The sequence below is a fragment of the Python bivittatus genome, unplaced genomic scaffold (assembly GCF_059951505.1).
Source record: "Python bivittatus isolate LINGU-HERP-01145 unplaced genomic scaffold, Pbiv_v1 ctg000580_np1212, whole genome shotgun sequence".
NCBI classification, from domain to species: domain Eukaryota; kingdom Metazoa; phylum Chordata; class Lepidosauria; order Squamata; family Pythonidae; genus Python; species Python bivittatus.
This window is the reverse complement of record NW_028277087.1, coordinates 3,267,271-3,293,222: the sequence shown is the minus strand read 5'-3', so window position 1 is coordinate 3,293,222 and position 25,952 is coordinate 3,267,271. Positions and strand designations below refer to the sequence as shown.

Below are 25,952 nucleotides of genomic sequence, written 5' to 3'. Positions count from 1 at the left end.
CAGAAAATCACCCAGAAACTATAGCTGTTCCAAAATGTCAAGTAGTTATGACTGCTTGCTTGCCCAAGTAACACTTCTACTTCAAGAGTTCTGTTGGTTGCCATCTGGCTTTCAGGAGAGATTCAAGGTGCTGGTTGTCACTTTAAAACCTTACATGGGCTTTAAGGATCACCTGCTTTTAGTAGTATCTGTCCATCCTATAAGATGAGGAAGAGATCAGGATCTCTTCAGATCTCCACTTGGGAGTGCCATCTTCAGGGGCCGGGAAGATGAGCCTTCTCTGCTCTTGCTCCCCTTCTCTGGAACAGCACTCACCCCCGGATTAAAGGAGATCTACCCCTGTTAGGATTTAAGAAGATGGTTGAGACCTGGTTGTTTTAGGAAACCTTTGGGTTTTGAAAAGGTCTTCCCTTCCAGTGAATGATTATATTGTTGAAAGTGTGTTCCTTGGTGCAGTGGTACTGATGGTATTATTATGCATATTGTTTGGGGGTTGTTTTAGTACTTTTTACTGATACAGAGTACGTGCCACTTGGAGTAAGTTGCATCTGAAGGGACATACAAACCAGGATAATAAATAATTTCCTCACATCAGGGGAAGCAATGGTGCTGCTCTGTTTTGCACCCATCTTATTGCTGTGTCCACTTTTAAGAAAGATTCAGAAGAAGCTGAAGTAGGAGCAAAGTAGGATAATGATGGACTGGAAACTCTTACAAGGAAACACTTGAGAAACTGGGTGCATTTAGTCTTGAAAAGAGTTAATTGAAGGATTAATTGAGGATTAGCACTCTTCAAATGCATGAAGAGATACCACACAAGAAAGGGTAGCAGTTTTAAGTTACAAAAGTTAGATTCTGGTTGAATGTCAGGAAAACCTCTGAATGAGCAACTGAGCAGAACCAGCTGCCAAGGAAATGCTACAGTCCCCTTTGCTGGAGAGCCATCTATCTACAGCAGGGTTTCTCAACCTTAGCAACTTGAAGGTGTGTGGACTTCAACTCCCAGAATTCCCCAGCCAGCCATGCTGGCTGGGGAATTCTGGGAGTTGAAGTCCACACATCTTCAAGTTACCAAGGTTGAGAAGCCCTGCTCTAGATTAAATGTATTTGAATTCTTGCATTGGGCAGGAAGTTAGAAGGTGGCCTGAAGGGCCCTTTCCAACCTGGGGACTCTGTGGTTCTCTTGGATTCAGCCTGGGGCAGAAGCTAAGTGGCTGACAAGCTGGAAGAGCATTTCCATGTAGCTACACTTCATGAATCCCAGACTCTGTAAATTGGAGTATCCTTGGATGACATAAACTGAGGATTTGGCAGTTTAAAAGAGAAAAGAGGCAATAACGTTATTTGAAAATAAGAGCATGCATGGAGAAGAACCCATGAACATGAGAAATGTAGGAAATGAAAGAAACATGGAAGTGAAGCTGCAGATTCAGAAGGGGAAGGGGGCAAACTTTTGGCAAAGAAGAACATCATTTGAAAAGTTGCAGATAGCCAGTTGAGAGCCCCTATGGTTCCCAGCCAATCTGTGCAAAGGCACGTTATAGTCTAAGACATATGAAGGTATGGGTCTGATTAAAGCAAAGGATACTTCTCCTCTTGCTCCTAATCAGTACGAGCGCACCCTGACAGCCATCTCTTCTTGCCACGTCCTCTCATTGCTCTCATCATCAACTCTCCAGCCCATGAGTGAGACATGCTTAAAATATACTAGTATTAAACTAGTATTTCCCCCCATAACCCCGAAGCAGCCCAATAATGCAGACAACTTACATTTCTAAAGCACCGTAGAATATTTACTCTGGCTTTAACATTCTTTCTTCATCATTCTGTAAGGGTAGATGTAGAAAAAAACTACATGATGAGAGTCTCTGCCCAGTGGAGAGGGTGTATTGACACTCCCTATTACAGAAGTCCCATATCCTTCTGTAATGTTGCCTATATAAACAGAACCCCGATAACACCCAATACAAAACTTCATGCGACTCCAGATGATACTTATGTAAAATATCTACTTGGACATAAGAAGCCTAAAATCATAAGACAATTAGTGAAATGTTGTCTAACAGCATGCCAAACATGGCATTGTTATAAGAAGGAGCACCACATTTAGTGAGATTGGGGCTATTGGATGTAGTATGGTACCCTGGTTGTATAGAATATAAATGGTGGAACTGACTTGTAACTGGAATAAACTGATGGATTAATAGGGTCATATCTGACTTTTTTAACATTATTGTTAAGAATTTCAGTGCATTAATTTACTGCTATAATTAGTTTCATAATGTAGTTTAGTTTCATTTTATAATGTAGGGACTTAGTCTTTGGTATTTAAATGTTTTTAGTATTGTAGTGTTCTATGGTTAGGATAGTTTTAGTGTTTTAGAGCTAGTTGTACATTTTAGTTTGATTTATTTTATTTATTTTTCAAATTATTCAATTTTTTTAATAGGTTATTTTTATATGGATGCCATAAATCCTCTTATAAAATTGTCTATGCGTCTAGTCAGTGATCATCATAAAGGTGTTTATTCATTTCCCTCCTTATTCTGACACTCTCCAAAGATAGTCTTAATGAGTGTCAAACCTGTTGGGTCTTATCACACATGACCTTGGAGAGGAGTCAGACTGGTGGGGCCTGAGAACCACAACAAAGGAGGCAGAAGAGGGATTGGCAGTAGGAGCAGCAGATGTCATACTTGTCTAGGTTAACTCAGGGATGGATAGAAAGTACTTCAGCTCAGTGGTGGGGAAGGGCCCTCAGACAGATTTCTAGGAACAAGGGGAAAGGCTGGACCGAGTGCTCAGAAGCAGGCTGCAGATCATGAAGAAAAATAAATAACGGGGAAAAGAGAGTGAGTGCAAAATGGAAAAGGGAGGAACATTTTAAAGCTTTTGAAGGACCCTTTCAAGAAAGGGAAAGAAAACCCATTAATTGGGTGTAGGGACTTAGTCTTTGGTATTTAAATGTTTTTAGTATTGTAGTGTTCTATGGTTAGGATAGTTTTAGTGTTTTAGAGCTAGTTGTACATTTTAGTTTGATTTATTTTATTTATTTTTCAAATTATTCAATTTTTTTAATAGGTTATTTTTATATGGATGCCATAAATCCTCTTATAAAATTGTCTATGCGTCTAGTCAGTGATCATCATAAAGGTGTTTATTCATTTCCCTCCTTATTCTGACACTCTCCAAAGATAGTCTTAATGAGTGTCAAACCTGTTGGGTCTTATCACACATGACCTTGGAGAGGAGTCAGACTGGTGGGGCCTGAGAACCACAACAAAGGAGGCAGAAGAGGGATTGGCAGTAGGAGCAGCAGATGTCATACTTGTCTAGGTTAACTCAGGGATGGATAGAAAGTACTTCAGCTCAGTGGTGGGGAAGGGCCCTCAGACAGATTTCTAGGAACAAGGGGAAAGGCTGGACCGAGTGCTCAGAAGCAGGCTGCAGATCATGAAGAAAAATAAATAACGGGGAAAAGAGAGTGAGTGCAAAATGGAAAAGGGAGGAACATTTTAAAGCTTTTGAAGGACCCTTTCAAGAAAGGGAAAGAAAACCCATTAATTGGGTGTTTAGTTGAGAATAGTAATAATAACAGAGGTGAACAAAGAGATTACAGGGAGAAGTAAAAGAGATGAGTATATAGGTAGCCCCCAGGTTAAGAACACCTGGTTTAAGGACAACGCATAGTTAAGAACAGAGCCTTTTGTAGCAAACTTCAAGTTAAATACACAATGGTTCAAGTTAATTACACAATACTATTTATACAATGTTATACAATAATACTGTTCCGGCTTACATACAAATTCAGCTTAAGGACAGACCTTGGGAACAGAACTCATTCTTAAACTGGGGACAGCCTATACTCTAAAAGGCAGAAATGCTGAAAGATCTAAGCAAAGTAATAAAAATACCTGTCTGGGTTCCTCTATTCCACATGGCTTGTTTCTTCATCAGAGACTAAACCATATGTCAAGGATGCCCAACATTCTTGCAGCCAAGGACCACACTTATAAAAAATGAGGGACCTCAAGAATTGGAGGGGTCATTGCCAGCAAAGTCATGATGTGGACTGGGCTAATTTTCTCTAGCTTTGTGGTGACTTAAGTCTTGGTGTACACATTTTGCCTCTTAAAACCTCCCAGAGCACCTACCTACCCCCTGTTTTTGGTCATCCTCACTCTGGGAGATTACATGATATCCTGATGGGTGCAAGAGAGATCTGAAGGGCTTAGTTAAATTTAGAAGGAGATGCTCTTATAATGAATGTGATTAAAGAATCCAGGATGGGCTTAAAACAAAATTCAGAATTTGTTTCAGAGATCCTCCTTTGGTTCAGATATACCATTGGATATTTAGTTCTTAAATTCATCTTCTTACTTTATTTATTCATTTATTCATTCATTCATTCATTCAATTTATATAGCCACCCATCTCACATGCATGATTCAACAAAACACATACAAATAAATAGCCAAAACAATAACAAAAACCATTAAAAACAAATTAAAATAGTTAAAACAATTAGCCATAAAACATAAAATGCAGGAGAGTGCCAACCAGTAGCTTACAAACAACACAACCATCTTGCAGTTTCCATCCCTCCACAAGATCCCCAGGCCCAGTGGCAAAGCCATGTCTTCAGGGTCTTTCAAAAGGCCAATCTAATCTCAGGGGGGATGATATTCCGGAAGCTGGGTGCCACAGCAGAAAAGCCTCTCCTCCTGGGTCCCATCAGATGAAATTCCTTAGTAGACCTGTACTATACCTCTTTTGCCAGACCTGATGGATGAGTAGATGTAACTGGGGAAAGGCGATCCGTCAAATAACCCAGCCCCATACCATGTAGGGTTTTATAGGTCATAACACCTTGAACTGAACCCAGAAGCAAACTGGCAATCAATGCAGCTCACCGAACAGATTGTAGAGTGATGTGCACTGATCTCAGGGGGCACATAATTGCCTGTACTGCCACATTTTGCACCAGTTGCAGCTTCCAGGTGTTCTTCAAGGGCAGCCCCGTGTACAGCACATTACAGTAATCCATTTCGGGGATGACCAGGGCATGAATGACTAAGAGTGGAGCCTTCTGACCCAGGAACAGGCTCAATGGTGCAGAACCCAAAGTTGCACTAAGGCCCTCCTAGCCGTTACCGCCACCTGCTCTCTTTTGCTTTCCTTGGCCATATTTTGAAATGTCTCCAACCTGGTACCATCTAAATACATTGCACTACAATTCCTGTCATTCCAGCTGCCGTGTTGTTGGGAGTGGTGATAGCTGTAGTTCAAACCATCCAGAGGTCATCAAGATTAGATGGCTGCCATAGAAAGCCATAGCCCACCAGATGAAGACTAGCACAAATGAGAAATTTAGTATAGAACTAACCAGGAAGCAATCTCAACTATTTTATAGAAAAGCAAGATGTAAATATATGTCATATAAATATGAGTTATGAAATAACTCATTTCCTTTTTCACTTGAAGGCCTCAATTGGGAGGCAGAGCCCAAGGATCGTGTCTTATTCTGCACATAACTTATGTTCTGGGAGATCCAATCTTCATACCACGGCAGGTAAGGAGATCTCCAGTCTTATGACTGGTCTTTTTAAATCATCCACATCATTATTCATTAATATTCCTCTTGATATTGCATTGGTTCTCCAACTCTGCATCCAATGAAACTACTGGTTTGCACCTTTAGAGCTTTAAACGTGATGGTTTACCTTGATGAGCTACCCAACCTGAGAGATCAGCTTTTCCCACCTGAAGTAAAACATTAGATTGATAGATACCAAGAAAAGCACCTTCACGTCGGTGGCCTCCCATATGTAGGATTGCTGTCTGCCAGAGATGTATACATTTCCATTACACTATCTTTGCTAGCAACTGATGAGATTCTTTCATTTCAGTCTGTATTTAATAAATTGCTGTATTTGGCTTCATCCTCACGGTTCTTCTATAAAGTAATGAAGTCTAGGTGGAGGTTTATTCAGATCTAAACTGGCTAACAGTAGCCTTCCTTCCTCCTCCCCCACCCCCAAAATCCATGCAGTGGTGTCTATGGGCTCAGCTGACCACCGATTCAACCTGGCTGAGATCCTGTCCCAGAACTACGGAGTACAGGAAAAGACGGAGGACGAGGACGAGGAGCAAGACCATCCCCAGGAGAAAGCAAAGCCTTTGGAAGAGCTAGAGAAGAGTTTCAATGCCTCTCAGGTGAGGGGCGTGGATGGCTGTTTTTGCATTTTCTCTGCTTATCTGGGGAGGTCACCAACTTAGGTGTTTGAGCATGTTGAGAATCTTGTGTGTTCTTCTATATTGTGCTACTGATTTGCAAGTTCCCAATTGCCATACCTGAGTAAGGATTACTCTCTCTTGTTGTTCAGAACAGTGAGATGCCCTTTGAAGAGCTTCTGGCACTGTATGGCTATGAGGCTTCTGACCCCATCTCTGAGCAGGAGAGTGAGAGCAATGACGCCACACCCAACCTTCCAGACATGACCCTGGATAAGGTAGGGGTACCCAAGTTGAGATGCCTGAGTAAGAATTTGAAGAGCCTCTCCTGGGTTTCCTTAATTGTCATTCTAAACTTGGGTTAACTCAACACAATTGCTTTGTTCTCATGGCATGCAACACCCAAAGTAGTAAACCATATTATTTATTTTATTTATATTTATATATCAAATTTGTCACTGCCCATCTCATTGAACGACTGGGTGGTTTACAAAACAGTTAAAATCAATCAAAATTACAAAATTACAATCTGCTATTAATAAATAGAAAATAAATAGACCCAAGAATAATTGGCAGTCACCTGGGGAGCATCATCAGGGCACTAGCCACCCCCAGGATTGGGTAAGGTTGTTGTCATCCCAGGCAAGCTGGCAGAGCCAGGTCTTTAATCCTTTCCAGAAGGCTGGGAGGGTAGGGGCCTGACGCACCTCTGGGGGAAGAATATTCCAAAGGGCGGGGGCAATGGCAGAGAAGGCTCTCCTCCTGGGCCCGCCAGCTGACATTGTATTGCTGATGGGATCTGCAACTTGCCCTCTCTGCCTGACTGTGTGGGACAGGTTGATGTAATGGGAGTGAGACGGTCCCTCAGGTAACCAGGACCCATACCATGCAGGGGTTTATTATGTAACATTATAGCTGGCTTCCAACAATACAGTGAACCACTAACTACGCTAGAGTCATTTTAGCTTCGGCTAGCATGTTAGGCAAACCCAGCAGTGTCTCACTGAATCTTGGGCTTCCAGGGTCATCTCTCCACCGCTTCTGGTCCTCATGAGTATATCACTATTTGTAAGAGGGAAGGACAAGCAGTGTTTTTTCAGTATTTCAGGAAGAGGTGACCTTTCACACTGATGGCTAGCTGATGCTTTCTCCCCAGAAAGGCCAAGAAAAAAATTGGGACTTCTGCACTGGAAAGCCTGACCTCCAACAGTTAGTTACCCAAATGAAGAGAAGTCTGTACTTTTCGTAGGCAAGGCATACATATTCCTTAGCAGTTTTGAATATAACTTGCAGAGTCGAGCAATAAACTTGTACTTCATTATTAGGTATTAGATTGAGAGGCTGCCCGACTCTAGGATGACTCTGGGTGGCTTATACATAAAAGCAGAGAATAATGAAAAGAAGAGCTTATGTACCCAGACAACCACATATGATATATCATAGCAAACAAATAACAGAGGTCCAACCCCAAGGACTCAGAGAACAGCCAAGTTTTTTAAAGACTTCTGAAACATCATCAGGGTGGAAGCTACAAAGATCTCTGGGGAAATATCATTCCAAAGGGCAAGCTATGCTTCCTGATGGCATTGTTTAATTGAAGAGTCCCAAAGTGCAGCCATTCTATTTGATTTTACTAGACATTTTCAGTCTGCAGAGTTGTTTGGTCAAATCTTCCATCACCAAATGAATGTTTTCCCTACACATGGGAAATTCAGAGAAGTGAATTCCTCAAAGCTGGACTCCTTGACGTGTGTTTCTAGATGCAGGAAGCTGTATCTGCAGAATGGTACAGGTAGTCCTCACTTAACAACCATTCGTTGGTCACTTTGAAGTTACAACGGTGCTAAACAAAGAGACTTACAACCAGTCCTTGCACTTACAACCACCACAGCACCCCCACGGTCATGTGATTGTGATCCAGGCACTTGGCAACCAGTTCACACGATAGTTGCAGCATCCCAGAGTCACGTGACTGTCATTTGTAACCTTCCCAGCCAGCTTCTGACAAGCAAAATCAGTGGGGAACCATGTGATTCGCTTAACAACCTCATGATTCGCTTAACGGCTGTGGTGATTTGCTTAATGACTGCTGCAAAAAAGGTCATAAAATTGGGCATGACTCAACCGCCCCACTTAACAATGAATTTTCCAGTCCCTATTGTGGTCACTGAGCGAGGACTACCTGTACTCAAATATATAGTCATTTTCAGTGTGGAATAGATGCACCTTGAAACTGTTCTATCACTTGATTCTGATGATTGGATTAATCAGCCCTTTGTTCTTGATCCGGAATGTAATAGTCTTACAATCAAATGTTTATGATTCTTCCTCCTTTTCTTAGCCTCATCTCCCCTTGGAGTCAGACTTTTAGATGTTTCTTTCTACACAATAAAGATTACTTGTAGTTTACCAGTGGGCAGCCCCACAACCTGCCTGTTTCCTCAAAAATTACCGTAGTCTAAGCTGCAAATTTCAGGAGGCTAAATTTAAAAAATAGGATTTATGAAATGGAGTTGACAAGAAAGGGGAGTTGTATACAGTTCTAATGTGATGATGTGAAAGAGAGGCTGTTCCACATGAAGTGGAATAACAGAAGAGGTGCTTCCTGTAAGCCCAGTTACTTATCCCACCTCCTCCCAAACTTTCTAAACATGGAGAGTCAAAGAATATACTGGAAATTCTGCCAATCTGTTTGGGGTCATGGTTTCATTGCTGCTCGCCCTTTATGTGTCTCAGCTCCTGAATAAAAAGGCAAGCAAAATGTTTGGGGATCTGGCTGCAAAAAAGAGTTGCCATTCACCCCACTCCTAGGCAAAAGTTTCTTCATCTTGTATGCAGAATTGTAAAGAAGACTTTGCCACAGAATTAACATTTTTATAATGTGTTTTTATCCTCTCTTTCCATCAGATGTGCAGGAGAGCGGAAACAACATAGTGTAGTTAAGACACAAATTTCAGTCACAGTAGAATAATAAAATAGCAGTTGACAAAGTCAAGTAAAAACAATAAGGTTAAAAAAAAACTCAGCAAATTAAGATTTTTAATCAGTTGGCAGATCAAGTGCTTCAGAGATCAGCCTAGTCATTTATATTACATTGGAAGTCTGACAGCAAAAAACAAGATTCACTCAGAAAGGAGTTTTGGTACCTGGGTTCTCCAAATGAAAAGCCTCCCACCAGTTTGTGGGGTGCAGATAAAAGTATCTCCAGATGATCTTGACCAAGCAGAAAGCTCCGTTGGAAGAAAGGAAGCTGGTCCCAAGATAGCTTTTAATGCTACTTAACCTGGAGCTAGATCCCACTGATATCAATGGAATTTGAGCAGACAAAGATCAGATTACAATGTAAGAATCATGACCCTTGTGAAATCAGTTCCATAGGGAGTTGGTGGACTCCCCTTCGCTTTCAAGCCAAAGCTGGACAGCTTTAATTTGGATTCCTACACTATGCCAGCAGCTGGATTGAAGAGCCAGAATAGCCCCTTCCAGCTCTCTTGCCAGAATTGTAAAGAAGATAAAAGAAGGCAGGAATATGTTTTAGGAGGCTTAAGTTAGAGGAATGCAGATTTCAGTTAAATATTAGCAAAATATTCCTAATGGTGGATATGTTCAAGAGTGGAACAAATTTTTAAAATGAGTTAATTCAGTAACCATTTTATGGGAACCCATCAACACACTAAATGTAATTCTGGGTTAACAAAACTTTTTGTCTGTGTTCACCCAACAAAGTTAATCAGATCAATTAAAGATCTAGTGGCTGTATTCATGCAACATTCTAAATTCACTTAGCTTTAACCTGATTAGTTTGTTCCATGGCTTAGCATGGTGTGTTGTGTAAATCCAGCCTGTTCATTTAGTTTGTAGTTCAGTGCATTGTGTAAACTGAGCAATATGGGTTTATTCAATAACCAGATTGTGTTATGCAAACAAAGCTAATTTTCTGTGTTCACATAACATAGTGTATGTCAAAAAATATTTTATGCCTCAGTGTGAAAGTCCAGTTAGCACAATGTGCAAGACACTTAACCTGTTGAACCACCTCATTTTAGCCTAGTCTAGCTTGTTTTCAACCCAACCTCTGATTCTACTTGATCTTGTCTTTTTTTTAAAAAATGCCCTCTTTTTCTGATTGTTGAATGAAGGAGCAGATAGCAAAGGACCTACTTTCTGGGGAAGAAGAAGAAGAGACGCAGTCTTCGGCAGATGATCTGACTCCTTCGGTCACTTCTCATGATGCGTCAGACCTTTTCCCCAATCAGACTGGCTGTAAGTTTGACTAAGAGTATCTCTTAGATCTCCAGAGGAGGGCAAGCAGGAGTAGTTTAGCTTTTCTTTGGTACTTCAGGCTGCAGTTTGTGGAGGAAATCCGTGTCTGGATGCAGTTCCACAATAAGAGACTGTCCACAGTATGCTCCTACATACTGGCCTTATTCATACAACTTACTTAACAGGCTGAAAGGTTGGGGAGGTAGTGTGTCAGGAGAACAGCTGAACCCATCAGCAGTTGTGGGTAGTGGAGAGCCATCTCCAGAATGCAGGTGGAGCAGGAGCTCCTTTGATTTCACAAAGGCCTGGTTCAAGACACAAGACGGATTCATAAATTTCTCTAAGGCATTTTTAGTGTGCAAGGAATTCACAGGCATCCGCAAGGGAGGGAAACAACACTTGCCTTGCAATGGCTGAAAATGATGTCATGTACATACTTGCGTCAGATGTTAGGATGCAGAATAACTCAAATGTGTAAGTCATGTTGTTTGCATGATCCTGTCAAGGTGCACATTTCTTCATTTTGAGGTCATCGCAGCTTCTTATGGATGCTGCTGAAGGGATTTTATTCAGGAATTAATTAATTAATTAATTTTTGTGACTGTGTTCACACAACCTTCTTTATCTGGTTACTGAATTAACCCATTTTCACACAATACATTGAATAAGGTATGTGCAAAATTCATAAATCCAGGAATGGCATGTTCCAGAGAACATGTTCCAGAGAACATGCCATTCCAGGGGGAAATTCTCTGGGACACTCCATTCCTGGATTGAGAACTTTTGCACATCCTCACATTGAATCCATGGGTGTTATCTACCTAGATTGACCTGATTCATGTGAACTGGTTCTTAAATAATTTCTAAGAACTCCACCCAGCTGCAGATGGAGCTTGTCCAAGTCCACCACCCCACCAATGTTGGGTTGCTTCAGGTCCATTGAGGGTGATGAACTAGGAAGCAGAGATAAAACCCAAGCCCAATCTCAGAGCCACACTACATCAAGGGCGCTGGGGCCATGTGTGCAGCCAGGGTGTTAGGCACCAAATGAGGTGATGGCAAGAAATTAGGTTCTTCCCACAAGAAGGGGCCCTCCATGTGCAGTAGGGTTTGCTTGCTACTTATCCTGCTCATTCAAGTTTGCTAAGAACAGCTTCCAAACACTGTATAGAACAGTGTTTCTCAACCTTGGCAACTTTAAGATGTGTGGATTCAACTCCCAGAATTCCCCAGCCAGCTGGCTAGGGAATTCTGGGAGCTGAAGTCCACACATCTTAAAGTTGCCAGGGTTGAAAACGCTGGTTAAGAGACCTGCAGCAATGCAGTCATCACTATCAACATTGATGGCCGAATGTCCTGTATGGCTTCTCTAGAAGAAAATTCTCCCCCACTCCCCCATTAACCTACTTTCCCCCCCAAGAACCATTGGTGTTTCTTGTAGAGGTGTTGGGTACGTCCTGATTATTAACTACTTTGATATTTCTCATTGTGAAGGCCTAACACGATGACAGATAACACTCCTGACCAAATCTGAACTAATCAAACCGGTTAAGTCCATACAGCTCACTTGAGTCATAGTAAAACTAACAATTAAAGTTGATCAAGATGAGCATGTTGTGTAGTTGCTCAGCCTTTCACTCTCCTTGTTAACAGCTTGTGTGAATACAGCCTTAAAAAATATTTAATAATAATATTTTAATTGGGATGCTCAACCAGTCCAAAGAATTTCTTGTTAAAATACAGTGCAGGTCTAGGCATTAAAAAAAATGTTAATAGTTGTCTTTTACAATTTTTCGCAGCTGCTGTGTGTTTTATTTTATTTTATTTTATTTTGTATATGTATGTATGTATGTATGTATGTATGTATGTGTGTATATATATATATATATATATATATATATATATATATATAAATATTGTAAGCCGCCCAGAGTCATGTATTTGAGATGAGCAGCTATATAAATAGATTAAATAAATAAAAATAAAAATCTATTTGGTGGGATTTGGTCTTAGGTAAATATGATAAATTAACTAGGTGTCACTGATTCAGCCCCAACTCTTGGCTATGTTATGGAAAAATGGTCTCCATCTTGACTTGTCCCCAGTGATGAACCACAATTCTTCTAGAGATATTCCAGTGATATCTTGTTCATCTATCTTATTTAGTGTCCTCCTCTTCTTTCCCCTTCACTCAACCTTGCTAATCACAGCTCCTTTTTCTAGTCCATCATCTGTTTGCATCACATGTCCAAAGTATGTTAGTTTCTACTGGCTAATCATCACCTCAGGGAAGCAGCCAGCATTTACTTCTTCCTGGACCAATTGATTGGCTCTTCTTGCAGTCCATGGTAACTTAGTAACCATCTCTAAATCCATAATTCAGAGATGTCTATCTTCTTTCTCTCATTCTTTCTTAATGTCCAGCTTTCACAGCCATACGTTACTCCTAGGAAGACCATTGCTTTAACTATTCTGATCCTTGTTGTCATAGAAATATCCTTACCCTTCATGATCTTGTCTAAATTGGCCACTTCCTTCTTTCCTAGGATTAATCACCGCTTTACTTCTCCAGCACGCTGCCCATTTTATTTCTACTTCAGCAAAGAAAAGAAAACTATCTACCACTTTCACTTATTTAGTTTCAGCTGTGAATTTATTTATTTGAAAATGTTATATATTATGTTAAACAGTCCTGGACAGCTGACAAGCACACAAATAATACAAACACAAGGTTAAAACTCAACATTCATTTATATTTAACATCAACCTCAAAAAGTGTCTGACTATTCAACCCACGGCAGCACAACCAACACAAGCTATGAAAAGGATAACTCTGCCATACATCAAAAACATATCAGAAACAACCAACAGACTATTGCAGCCACATGGCATCACCGTAGACATAAACCAACTAAAGCCCTCCAAAATGTTTTAAGTAAACCAAAAGACCCAGTAGCCCAAGAAGAAAAAACAGGAGTCATCTACAACATACAGTAAGGACTGTAACAACCACTATGTAGGACAGACGGGCAGAAGACTGGCAGAGCGCATCCATGAACACCACCTAGCTGTCAGAAGACTCGACAAAAACTTCTTAATCTGACAACACATGGACAGACCAACCACAGTTTCAACTCGGAACATTCTAGACCAAGCTAAATCCAGAAACGCTAGGGGATTCCTGGAAGCTTGGCATTAGACAAAGCCATCAATAGGCACATTTGAGATAAGCCACATTTACACACCATTCAAAAGCCACAATAAAAAAAAAGCTAAGAAGGAAACAAAAAGACCAGAACACATCTTCTCCAGCAACCAACATCCAGGTAAGCAGGGATTAAGACCAGACAAACAATCAAGCAGAGAACAATACCCCAACCAAGGAATTACCAAGGAGAAAACCACATCTCCACCAACACTGGCAGGGCAAGCTACTATATATAAAAAGGGAGCAAACCCCACATTCACTAGCACTGATGATGTTACCTAGTTGGATAATGAAACGTCTGCAAGCAAACAACCCAGCTCAGAGAGCACCAAGAACACCACAGTTCATCCTGAGCTACAGATATTCCCTTCTGTTAGAATAATCACGTGTTCTAGCCCACCCATTAGCCTTAATATATTCCACATCCTAGCGTGATCTACACAATCAGAGGTGCTAATGTAGTCAATAAAGTAAAGGTAAATCTAACATACTCTTGTTTTTTCTAGTGTCCCACTTACATTAGCAATTGGATTGCATGTCCCTCTGCACTCTCTGTGTATGCCTCTACTCTTCTTTTGTAAGATCTAAAACAAAACTTCCCTTGTATGAGGAGTGAGTGCAGTGGTTTGGCAATGTACACATTCATTTGTACTTCCTTCCTTCAGTATAGTTATATATACTGATCTTTGCAGATCTCTAGGCAGCACAGTCTTGTTCCATATTGTCTGAGCTATTCACACCTAGCTTCTTCCTGTGCAGCTTTAAACAGTTCAGTGAGTACATAATCTGTGCCTGGTGTTTTCCTATTTGACAGCCAGCCTATTGCCTATTGTTCTTCCCTTTCTAGTGCAGTCGGTTGCTGAATATATTCTGCCTCTGAAAATGTTTCTGTCATTCAATAATCCTGCTGGTAAAGAGATTAAGTGTAGTCTTTCCATCTTCTATTAATCTCCTTTGCCTCTATTAGGTTTCTTCTTGTTGAATATTCCCACCTTAGCTGCAGATTTTCCTGTGATTTCTTCAGTCTTCTCACACATCTCTTGCTTTTCTTATCTTGTTGGGTTCCTCTGGTTGTTGACATTCCTAACTGAGATTTTTTTTTTCTCGGCCTTTCTTGCTTGATGTTGGAAGTCTGCATTTGGTCACTATATGTCCTTATTGTGCAAGACTTTTCTCCTCCATTTTTTCGTGGTTACCCTGATAGCGTATTGTGTAAGCCACTTGTATCTTTTCTTCTTTGAAGTTTTGGGGATTTTTTTCCAGCTTTCACCATGTTTCTTATCTCTTCTTTTTGTTCTTGAGGTTCTCTATTACATAAGTGAAGCATACTAATTCTGTTTCTTACACTGATCAGATATTCTGTCTGTCCTTCAGGTCAAATCTTGCTCGCACATCTACGCGCTTCTGTTTTCTAAAGCTAACTCATATATTTGACATCAATAATCCATGATATGTTCTACAATCTGCACCTAGAAGTGTCCTGGATTTCCCCATCCTGTTTCCTGTTATGTAGTCAATTTGATTCATTTCATAGCATCTGATAGGATTGCAGCCTTATTTTCTAATATGTCATGCAGAGATCAGGGATCTCTGATATTCCAGACGTTGAGTTAACTACAAGTTGCATCATTCCCAATGGCTATGCTTCCTGAAACTAGCAGGTCCAACAACAACTGAAGGACCCTAAGTTCTGTAATGTAATTGATATGTATTGTGATCCTAGGCAACTTTACTCCGAAGCAAATCCCATTTGTGTATACCCGGAGTCCTATCTAGTTAGCAAGTTGGGATAGAAGGCTGATATTTCATAATTTTCGTTACCCGGCTAGGTAATATCTTCAGTGCTAGAGTGGAATGGGGTTTGCTCTCTGTTTATATTCTGGTATGCCCTGCCAGTGTTGGTGCGGGTGTGAGTTTTGTTTTCTTCTGTTTTTTCCTCTGGTAGTTCCTTGATTAGGGTATTATTTACTGCTTGATTGTATGTCTGGTGATAATCTTGGTGTTAATCTCTGCTTATCTGGGTGATGATTGCTGGTGAGGAGATGTTCTGGTCTTTTGTTTTTCTTGATTAGTGTGGGTTGTCTTCCAATAGACTTGGGTTTCTAATTTGCTGTTGTTTCCTCTGCTGATGAGGATATCTAGGAAGGGTAGCATGTTGTTGTGTGGAAGAGAAAGAAAACAACAACACACTACCCTTCCTGGATATCCTCATCCTCATTCTGCAGAGGAAACAACAGCAAATTAGAAACCCAAGTCTATCGGAAGACAACTCACACTAATCAAGTACTCCATTGCCAAAGTAACACCCAACCTCCCACAAGAGGAGCTGTGTAAGAACATTATTCAGATGAACACAAATGCACTGCAGCAACCCAGAACAGCAGAAAAAGGAAACAGACCGCCTATACAACATCTTCCAACAAAATGGATGTCCACACAACTTTATCAAAAAGAGCCTGGCCACTCAACCTACTACAACACAACCAACACCAGCCATGACAAGGATAACACTGCCATACATCAGAAATGTCTCAGAAACTACGAACAAACTATTACAACCACATGGCATCTCCGTAGCACATAAACCAACTAAAGCCCTCCAAAACATCTTAAGCAAACCAAAAGACCCTGTAGCCCAAGAAGAAAAAACAAGAGTCATCTACAACGTACAGTGTAAGGACTGTAACAACCACTGTGTAGGACAGATAGGCAGAAGGCTAGCAGAGCGCATCCATGAATACCAACTAGCAGTCAGAAGACACGACGAAAACTCCTTAATCTCACCACACATGGACATACTTAACCATAGTTTCAACTGGGAAACTGTCAGCATCTTAGACCAAGCTAAATCCAAAAATGTGAGGGAATTCTTGGAAGCTTGGTATTCAGACAAGGTAGCCATCAACAGGCACATAGAGATAAACAACATCCACACTATTCAAAAGAGACAATAAAAAGGAAAACAAAAGACCAGAACATCTCCTTACCAGCAATCATCACCCAGATAAGCAGAGATTAACACCAAGATTATCACCAGACATACAATCAAGCAGTAAACAATACCCTAATCAAGGAACTACCAGAGGAAAAAATAAAACAAAACCCCCACCCCCACCAACACCAACACTGGCAGAGCATACCACTGAATATAAACAGAGAGCAAACCCCATTCCACTCTAGCACTGAAGATGTTACCTAGCCAGGTAATGAAATGTTTGCAAGAAAACAACCAAGCTCAGAGAACCCCAAGGACTCCACAGTTATGACCATTCATTTAGCGACCATTCGAAGTTATGGCACTGAAAAAAGTGACTTACAACCGGTCCTCGCACTTATGACCATCACAGCATCCCCACAGTCATGTGATTGTGATTCAGGCACTTGGCAACCATTGCACATTTATGACAGTTGCAGCATCCTGCGGTCATGTGATTGCCATCTGTGATCTTCCCAGCTGGATCCTGACAAGCAAAGTCTATGGGGAAGCCAGCAAGGAAGGTTGCAAGTTGCAGTCACATGATGTCTCGCTTAATGACTGCAGCAAAAAGGTCATAAAATTGGGTGTGGTCACGTGATGCCTTAACACCACTTAACAATTAATTTTCTAGTCCCAATTGTGGTTATAAGTCAAGGACTACCTGTAATAGGAACAACTTCCTAGCAATAATAGTAGTTTAACAGTTGAACCAATGACCCAAGGTGTGCTCCCTTTCATGGGATGTGACCAACTGAAGCTGGATAGCCATCATTCAAGGTTGCTTTAATATGGCCTCCTGCAAGGAGCTTGGATTTGACTAACAGTTCCTTCCAACTTCTTGATTTCGGTGATTCTATAAACCATCTGCAGATCCCATCTTAGGTATTGAGTTCAATTCTGGGCCCCATGTTTTAGGAAACAGTCCAGTAAGCCATAAGAAAAATCAAGGGAATAGAAACTAAGTTCTGAGAAGAGAGACTGAAGAAATGGCAGTGTTTACCTTTGAGAAATAAGACTTGAGGGATAGGAGAGCACTCTTCAAATGTATGATGGGGGATCCGATAGAAGACTTAATTGTCTGTTTTCTCTCATCCCAGAGTGAAGGCCTCAGAATAACAGTCTTAACTTAGAAGATTATCAATTCCAGTTGAAGATTAGGAAGCATTTCCTACTCATAATATCAGTTCAGCAGTAGAGCATTAAGTAAGGAGAGTTATGCCTTGCCTTTGCTGGATGGTTTCAAGCAATGGTTGAATATCCATCTGTCAGTGATGCTTCCTGCACTGAGCAGAGATCAGACTTGAAGTCTAAAATGGTTCCTTCCACCGATGATTTCTATGAGAGTGGGAGGACATGTCTGTATTTTTCCCATTAAACTTCATTTGATACCCACTCTGAGGGCTAGAAGAAACAAGGTCAGGTGCAGTGAACTTGAGACTGGACAGGCCCATTACAGTAACAATGCACAGAGAAGGTCAGCTCTCAGCTCCTTCAAGCACATACATGGGGAAAAGAGACATAGAACTTCAACCTTGAGACATACGTGGATGGATAGATGGATGGATAGCTTGAAGCTCTAATTTATGGTTTTTCTAGTATTTGCAATAGAAGTGTCTTAAAGAGCTGCATCCTTGAATCTTTGCTGGCCAAAGATTGAACTCAACCAGTGGGTGTGGGTGAAGCTACACACCCACAAAGGTTCCCCACACTTTTAGGGTTGGAGGAACACAGCAAAACTCAGTGGGCTGAATTTGGCCAGTATCTATCAGTGGCTATTAGACTTCCTTGGAGGCAAAATATTTGGAATATTAGTACTGTGGAGCACTAGAATGAGTGGGTGAACACTCACACACTTTGCTTGAGGGTTTCCTTGGATGGAGTTTGACCAGCTGCTGTAAAGGGGGCAATTCATTGGATTAGATAGGCCTTTGGTCAAAAATGTGCTTATAAATAGGTATTTTGAGAGAAAATACCTGAAATATCCAAGTTTCAAATCAGATGCTCCTACAAATTTAATGGCTGAGACATAATAGAAAAAAAGTAACACAGATGCAGAACAGCTACAGAATCTGCACTGACAAGATAATTTTATGTATTTATTTATAAATAATACAGCTGGGCCCAGTTTTCTTACCTTCCCTGAATGGGTGTTGGACCATATCTTGAGTGATATCCAGCCAACGTGCCAATTGGGATTGATGGGAATTGTAGTCCAAAACCTTTCGCAACTTTGGGCTGGAGGAAGCCTTAAAAGGGGGTTGCATGCTTTTGTTACCTAAGTAAAACTCTGAATGCTTTTGGATTTCTACTGCTTCATTCACTTTTTTTTATAATGTATTTATTAAATATTATTTCTATATTGGTTCTTGTTCCAGAAAATACTGTAGCTGCTTACAATAGCTATAGAACTGTTACAGAATCAAAGGTAAAAGTCTCAGAATAAACGCCAAGTTAAAAACAGAATAAAACAAGATAATAAACAGAGAGATAATATCTACCTAAAGAGAATCAACATATGTAACTTTCATTTATAGAAAAAATAATTATCCAGTTTGACTCTATAGTGACTTTATCTGCTTTATGACGGTTGTTAAGTGCACTCTTAAGTTCTGCTTGTTCTCTGCTTTATTACTGACAAAACCAATTTTCTCAACTAAAAGTGGAAAGAGTGATAGTCCTCTTGGTCTCTTCTCTCCTCCAAGCTAATTTTGTTGCAGACGGAGACAAGGCTGCTTGCTCCTCCCCTTGTGCTTCCTTCTCAGCTGAAGACTCTGAAGAAGATTCCATACCTCCTAATGATTGCAAGAAGGTAAGGCTTCGGCATCCCCTAATCGTTTTCCCCATTTAGAGAAGTAGGGAAAGCACAGATACTCAACAAATTCTGCTCGTCTGGCAAACTTGTGGCTCTGATTCCCACAGAAGATTTAAGGCTCAAGCTGTTTGTGTTTGCAGGAGCCAGCAGAAATTGGCTTAAGAGGTCATCTATCTCAGCTCTCTGTTCCTGACAATGGATAGCCAGGTACCTCCAGGAAGCTCAGAAGTGAGTCATGAAAGAGACAGTTCAATTTTGATACCAGTTTGAGCTATCATGGATGATAACAGTGGAAATCCTGTGAGTGATATCACATGTTTAGGTTTCCATCTTTGGAACGAGATGGCTTCTGACAGTGGCTAGGGTTGAAAGTCTGGATGATGAGATGCTCCAGTTAGGACGCTGCTGGCTTGGATCTTCGGAAGCCAGGGAGAAATTGGAGGAAATGCTCAGAAATGGGGACTCAAGAATTGCTCAGAAATGAGGCTGGGGAATCATGTGGCTCCCCAGCCCCATTTCTGAGCCCTCTTCTAATTTCACACTGACAAATTTGGCAGCAGGATTTCTGACTGTAAGGTCCCTCCTCCAACCTAGTTGTCTTAAGCTTCTAGGAGGTTTAAGATACCCATTTCATCCCTTAACTTCCCCTCTTCTCCATGCAGTGCAAAATTACTCTGATGACATCATTGCAGCAGTTGCCACATCCTCTTCAACCTTGGGCTAAACAAGAAAGTGGCCTATTTCTGAGAGAACTTTTAAAATAACAGTTACAACTCACAAGTGGGTCCTGTGGCAAAGTGTTATAGTGTGGAACGTTCTCATTCAGGATGTTAGTCAGCCATCCAGATCCTTTTCTGTATGTTCCATTCCATTTCTCCTCTTGATTTATTGGATCTCTTCCCACAATAGTCAGTTAGCCTCCTTGGCCAGCTTGGCACACTCAGCTGTCATTGATCTATTTTTTATTCACATGGTTTTCATTTCTGCAGAAACTGGAGTCCTTTTCCCTCAATTTTTTGATACCTCAATCTTGTGCGTGGATTATACCATTTTAGTTCCCTAAAAATCCAACCTCAATTGGAATCTTCACCAATTGAATTAGCTGTTAGTATCATGCAAATAGGCAGCGTAAGGGCTAGAAAGGACCTTGAAAACCATCTAATCCAATCCCCTGAGCAGTGCAGGAATCTATAATGTCCTCAAGAGAAGGCCATCCATCCTCTTTTTAAACACCTGCCAAGACAATCTGTTCTGCTGTCAAACAGTTCTGTTAGAATTTTTTTCCTGATATCCAACCAAAACCTGCTTCCTTGTAATATAAACTCATTGTTTCTTCTCCTGTCCTCTAGATGAGTTGTGAACAGTGGCTTTCTTCTACATGACAGCCCCTCAGATAGCTCTTTTTTGCAGCTGCAAGATATCGTTACCTCATGCTCAGTTTGTGATTCACCAAGACACCCAGATCCTTTTTGCATATGCTGCTGTGAAGTAGTTTTCTCCCATCCTACAATCATGCTCTTGATTTTTCCTACCAGTATGAAGGACTTGGTGTTTCTTCCTGTTGAGGTTCATCTTGCTGGTTAATGCTTATTATTCCTGCTTCTCAAGATCCTCCTGAATCTTGATTCCATCCTCTACAGAGTTTGTTATCCCTACTATCTTTGTATTGCCCACCAGTTTGATAATCATATTTCTAACCCCTCATCCAAGCCATTTATAAATATGTTGACTAGGATAGGGCCTAGAAAGGAGCCCTGCAGGGTATACCACTTGATGCCTCCTCCCAACTTGATGTGATGCCATTGTTATATACTTGCCAGATACAATTGTTAAACCAGTTTTGTATTCATCTGTGTCCATCTGTATTCATTTAATAGCAAAATCCAGCCCGCATTTTGCCGTCTTCTTCCTACTAAAATTTCACAGGTGACTTTATTAGATATTTTGTGAAAGCCAAGGTATACTATATCTACTAAATTCCCATGATCAACTAAAGTAGTCTCTTTGCCGAAAAGAGAGAGAGAGGGAGAGATCAGGTTGAGTTGACATTGCCAAGCAATGGGATTCATTTCTAAATGCTTGCAAACTGACTGTTTGATATTCTCTTCTGTAGCTTTGCCTGGTATCAACCTCTTTCTTCCCCTTTTTGAAGAGAGGAACATTTGCCATTCTCCAGTCCTCTGGCATTACGTCACCAAGATTTCTTAAAGAGCACAGAAAGGAAGCTGACTTCTATAAGCTCATTCAAGATTCTCCAAAAGAATTGGTCTGGTCCTGGAGACTTATATTTGTTCATGTGCTCTGTTATCATCTCTTTACCTCGGTTTGCCATTCCCTCCTTGTGTCAATTGTTCTGCTTAGGTCCATTGGAACCCAGTCCCCTTTGGGAAATGACCAAACCAAAGTAGGAATTGAGAAGCTCTGCTCTCTCTCCTCCCATGACCATAATGCCATCTTCTCAGCCAGCAGCCTCTCCCAGTCCTTGGCTCTTCCTCTTTCTTCTGTCTCTGCCTTTTTCTTGTTTGCTCACCCAGTAAGCACTACGGGGAGTTCTGCTTTGGGTGAGAAGGACTAACTCATTTTGCTGGTCAGGCCAAAATTGGCAGTCCCTTAGATCCTGCCTTTTCTATTCAATGCGTTCTTGGAAGTAAGTTTCACTTTTTCAGCTGCAACCCCAATCCCAAGTTTCACTTACTAGGTCTGTGACCTTAAATCACCTTTAGCTGTCTTCTCCAGCCCCACTCCAGGTAGCTACCTCTTCTCCTTGAAACAGTGCACACGGGATGGCGGTGGACAGGTGGGGCAACTGGCTAGGTTTGCCAACTGAAATCTTCACTGTCGGAGTATCTGTCTCTGCCCTGCAAGCGCTGCAGTATCTTGTGCTTTCATCACCACCTGTTTAGACTACTACAATGCACTATACACAAGACTCCCTCTGAAGATCACCCAGAGAATGCAATTGGTGGAAAATGAAGCACAGTCATAAAGCACCTGTTTTGCAGTCTTCGCATTGGTAACTGTTGCCCCTGCCCTATGAAATATTCTCCCCCCCCCCGCCCAGAGGTGAGGCGGGCCCCTACCCTCCCAGCTTTCCAGAAGGAATTGAAAACCTGACTCTGCCAACTCACATGGGGTGAGAAGAGATATAACCAACCCTGGGGGTGGCTGGTGCCTTGAAGACACTCCCTGAGTCTAATTACTCCTAATTAACACCAGTCTCTTGGAAGTATTACATAAGAATCTTGTTGTTGTAGTGTATTTTAATTAATATTTATTCTTTTTTACTGTAAAACACCCAGAGTCACTCTGCAGTGAGATGGGCAGTGACAAATTTGAAACATACATACATACATACATACATACATACTGTGATGGAATGGTTTGATGAAGGCCGCGCTCGGGGAGATAAGCATTTCCTTAGCCCCCAACAGGAGCGTGGGAAGGTTAAGAAGATGAGGCTGGCACCACCCTAAGGAATTCACGGTGTTTTGGCTTGCTGGCTTGGGAAGTTTAGATTCAGTCTGGAGAGATTGATGTCAGGTTCAGCCCAAAGAACTCCATGAGACAGTACAGATACAGTTCTGTTGCGTTTATTAGCTTCCACCTCAAAGACAGAATCTCTCCAGACTGAATCTAAACTTCCCAAGCCAGCCAGCCAGCCAAAACACCGTGAATTCCTTAGGGTGGTGCCAGTCTCATCTTCTTAACCTTCCCACACTCCTGTTGGGGCCTAAGGAAATGCTTATCTCCCCGAGCGTGGCCTTCATCAAACCATTCCATCACACATACATACATACATATTTCCAGGTGCAATCCAAAGAACTGGGTTTGACCAATAAAGCCCCATTTGTCTTGGTACCAAGGACTGCCTCCTCTGCACAGAGGTGATCTGGCCAACTCATCCTGGGCAGATGCCCCAGCAACATCTTTTAATGGCCCCCGTGTAGGGGAAATGAAGTAGGGGGAGCTCACAGACAGTGTTTTTCTGTTGCAGCCCCCACATTGTAGAACACTCTTTCCCTTTGAAATTAGATTGGCACCCCATTGCTGGCTTTCTGCAAATAGTTAAAGGCAGAGTGGTTCTGGAGGGCCTTTGGGAAATGAATGGCCACCATTACATTTACCACTGTTACGGCACAGTAAATAAAGTAACAAGCAATATGTAAAGTCTCAGTGGCCTTGCCCCTAGGCAAGTAGCAATGTTCTCAGAGCGGACTTGACATTCTCCATACATGTTGCTCCTCTAAACCTCACTGACTGGAATGGTGGGAGTTGTAATCCAGATGCATCTGGAAGGCAACAGGTTGGGGATAACTGTAATACCAGTGAAGCTTCTTGGGCAGATATTCCAGTTAAGGAAAAATGCATCCTCTTTGCAGATGGAATTTAGCAACCCCATTCTCAAAGATGCTGTTCTTCCCCTTATAATATCTACCCATTTAATTTCCTCCCCCAGGAGATCATGGTGGGACCTCAGTACCAGGCAGTTGTCCCTCTCCTGCACTTGAACAGGCAGGGTGAAAAAGGTGAGCAACTTTTCTTGTGTGACTCCTGGTTCCTTTGCTTCTGGCAGTGCGGCATGCATGTCTTTTACCTCCCTTCCCAGAAATTAACCTTCAGGTTCAGGAACTGCGCAAACTGGGCTGTCCTTGGACAAAACCAGCTCAGGATTTTGGAGTTTTGGAAAAGCAAAGAAATAGCAACTGCAAAAGTGAAAAGTGCTGTGTTTTACATACAATTAAAAGAACAAGCCTTTCAGGGGCACATTGCTTGAATGGCTAGTCTTCTCTGCAGCCTATTTAAGCTTTTTCATTGAGGTTCTCACATCGAAGCTAAGGTTCTCCCAGAACCTTTGTCACAGTATTGCCATGAGTGCAGCCAGGCCCTCGGACCGAGTTTGGTTGACCCCAGTTTCCCAGATTTCTTGTAACAGGAAGGTAGAAATGGTTTTCTCAGCTCCGGGTTCAGTGTCTCTCTCTGACACTTTTTTATCTAGTCTATGAAAATGATGACCAGTTGCTGTGGGACCCAAACATCCTCCCTGAGAGGGAGGTGGAAGAATTCCTCTTCCGAGCTATCAAGAGGAGATGGGATGAAGTCTCCAATGCCAGCCTTCCAGAAGGAGAGATGGTGAAGGATAATGAACAAGTGAGTATGGCAAGGGCTCCCACACCACGAGTGAGATTGCTGCAAGGGAAATGTTTGTGAGCAGTAGGAAAATTAATTAATGGGTTAATTTAAAAGCTTTGATGCACCCTCAAATCTCCCCCCAACAGAGAAGGAGACCAGTGCAACACAAAAGTAGCTTTGCCTGTTCTCAAAGGTGTTCCAGCCATAGCAGTGACTCTGACCTTGCATTTGTGCAACAGACTTGCCCTGGTCAGGTGCTACAGTTACGCACCATAGTTATTTTTAATGTTAGTTTGATTTGGGGGGGGGCTTAGTATGTTGTGGAAACCTACCCTTTTGAGATAGTTTATCAGTCAGCATATTGTGTAAACCCAAGAAATCAGTTGTAACCCAGTTAAGTGCAGGATGTGGACCCAGATTTAGAGATCCATAAAGTGAGTTTATGGAGTTCCATAAAGAGATGGGACTTTGCTGCCCCCACCTTACTGGCACAATCTTTTGAAAGCTAAAGGATGAGCAAATCCTAGAGTGAGTGAGTTGCGAGCAAATTGTAGGTATCAAAACTATCCATAGCAGTTGGGGACTTCTTGTGTGGTGTGTAGCAGTATAGCCATCATTTTCAGAGAATCTGTAGGGCTATATGTGATAGTAAATGTCTGTCTCTCTACTCATTATCTTCAGTTTGTAGATTTTTCACTCATGTAAAACATTTTGTTGGATGGTAAGAGGCAAGCTAAAGATGACCAGTTTTTTTATAGCTCGTAAAAGTGAGTGAGTTCACTGAGGCCGAGAAGGAAAAGGGAACATTTCAAAACACCTCTAAAGAGCAGATGGATATTTCATTGTCAGGCTTATCTGGGAAAAGGGCAGTTATTCTCTGTTTTGCCTTCTGGAAAAAAGAGGTTCAAACAACCGACAGAGACCCTGTCGTAATGAATTCTCATAAATGAGGGTGGGAGCTTTCCTTATTTAGTTTCCAAGATTCTGTACCTAAGTCCTGGATTTCTTCACATTAAACCTGATTAATGAAACTCTATTAATCTTGCTTACATGATTGTGCTCTGCTTGGGGTCTTGACACAGCCTAAGACAAAAAAAAAGTATGATGAAAGTAACATCTCTTTTATGTATTATTTGTATTTATTCATTTCTTACCCACATAGCCCTAACTCAAATATGATCATTGCTTTTATTCATGAGGTGAGTTACACAAATTCCCTTATAACTTTAGGGGGTTCGGCATCACAAACTTCGAGAACCGTTGTGGTAATGTTTATTTCCAGATATAGAGTTCTTTGCTCATTGTTTTCTTGAAGAAATTTGGAAATA

General features: G+C 41.4%; 1 protein-coding gene across 3 annotated transcripts in view; it reads left to right on the top strand.

Annotated features, from left to right (window-relative positions):
• The window catches only part of MIER2 (MIER family member 2), a 52,286-nt gene that overhangs the window by 8,907 nt on the left and 17,427 nt on the right, over window positions 1-25,952 (top strand). Inside the window, exons 2-8 of one of the 3 annotated variants that reach the window (XM_088149376.1) lie at window positions 5,485-5,572; window positions 6,053-6,216; window positions 6,387-6,512; window positions 10,374-10,497; window positions 19,385-19,491; window positions 23,951-24,020; window positions 24,491-24,642. In XM_088149376.1, coding sequence (XP_088005502.1) covers window positions 5,485-5,572; window positions 6,053-6,216; window positions 6,387-6,512; window positions 10,374-10,497; window positions 19,385-19,491; window positions 23,951-24,020; window positions 24,491-24,642 — 831 coding nt within the window. Of the gene's footprint in view, window positions 1-5,484; window positions 5,573-6,052; window positions 6,217-6,386; window positions 6,513-10,373; window positions 10,498-19,384; window positions 19,492-23,950; window positions 24,021-24,490; window positions 24,643-25,952 lie in introns of those variants that run through there. The other 2 variants (XM_088149377.1, XM_025171458.2) reach the window with 2 other exon arrangements.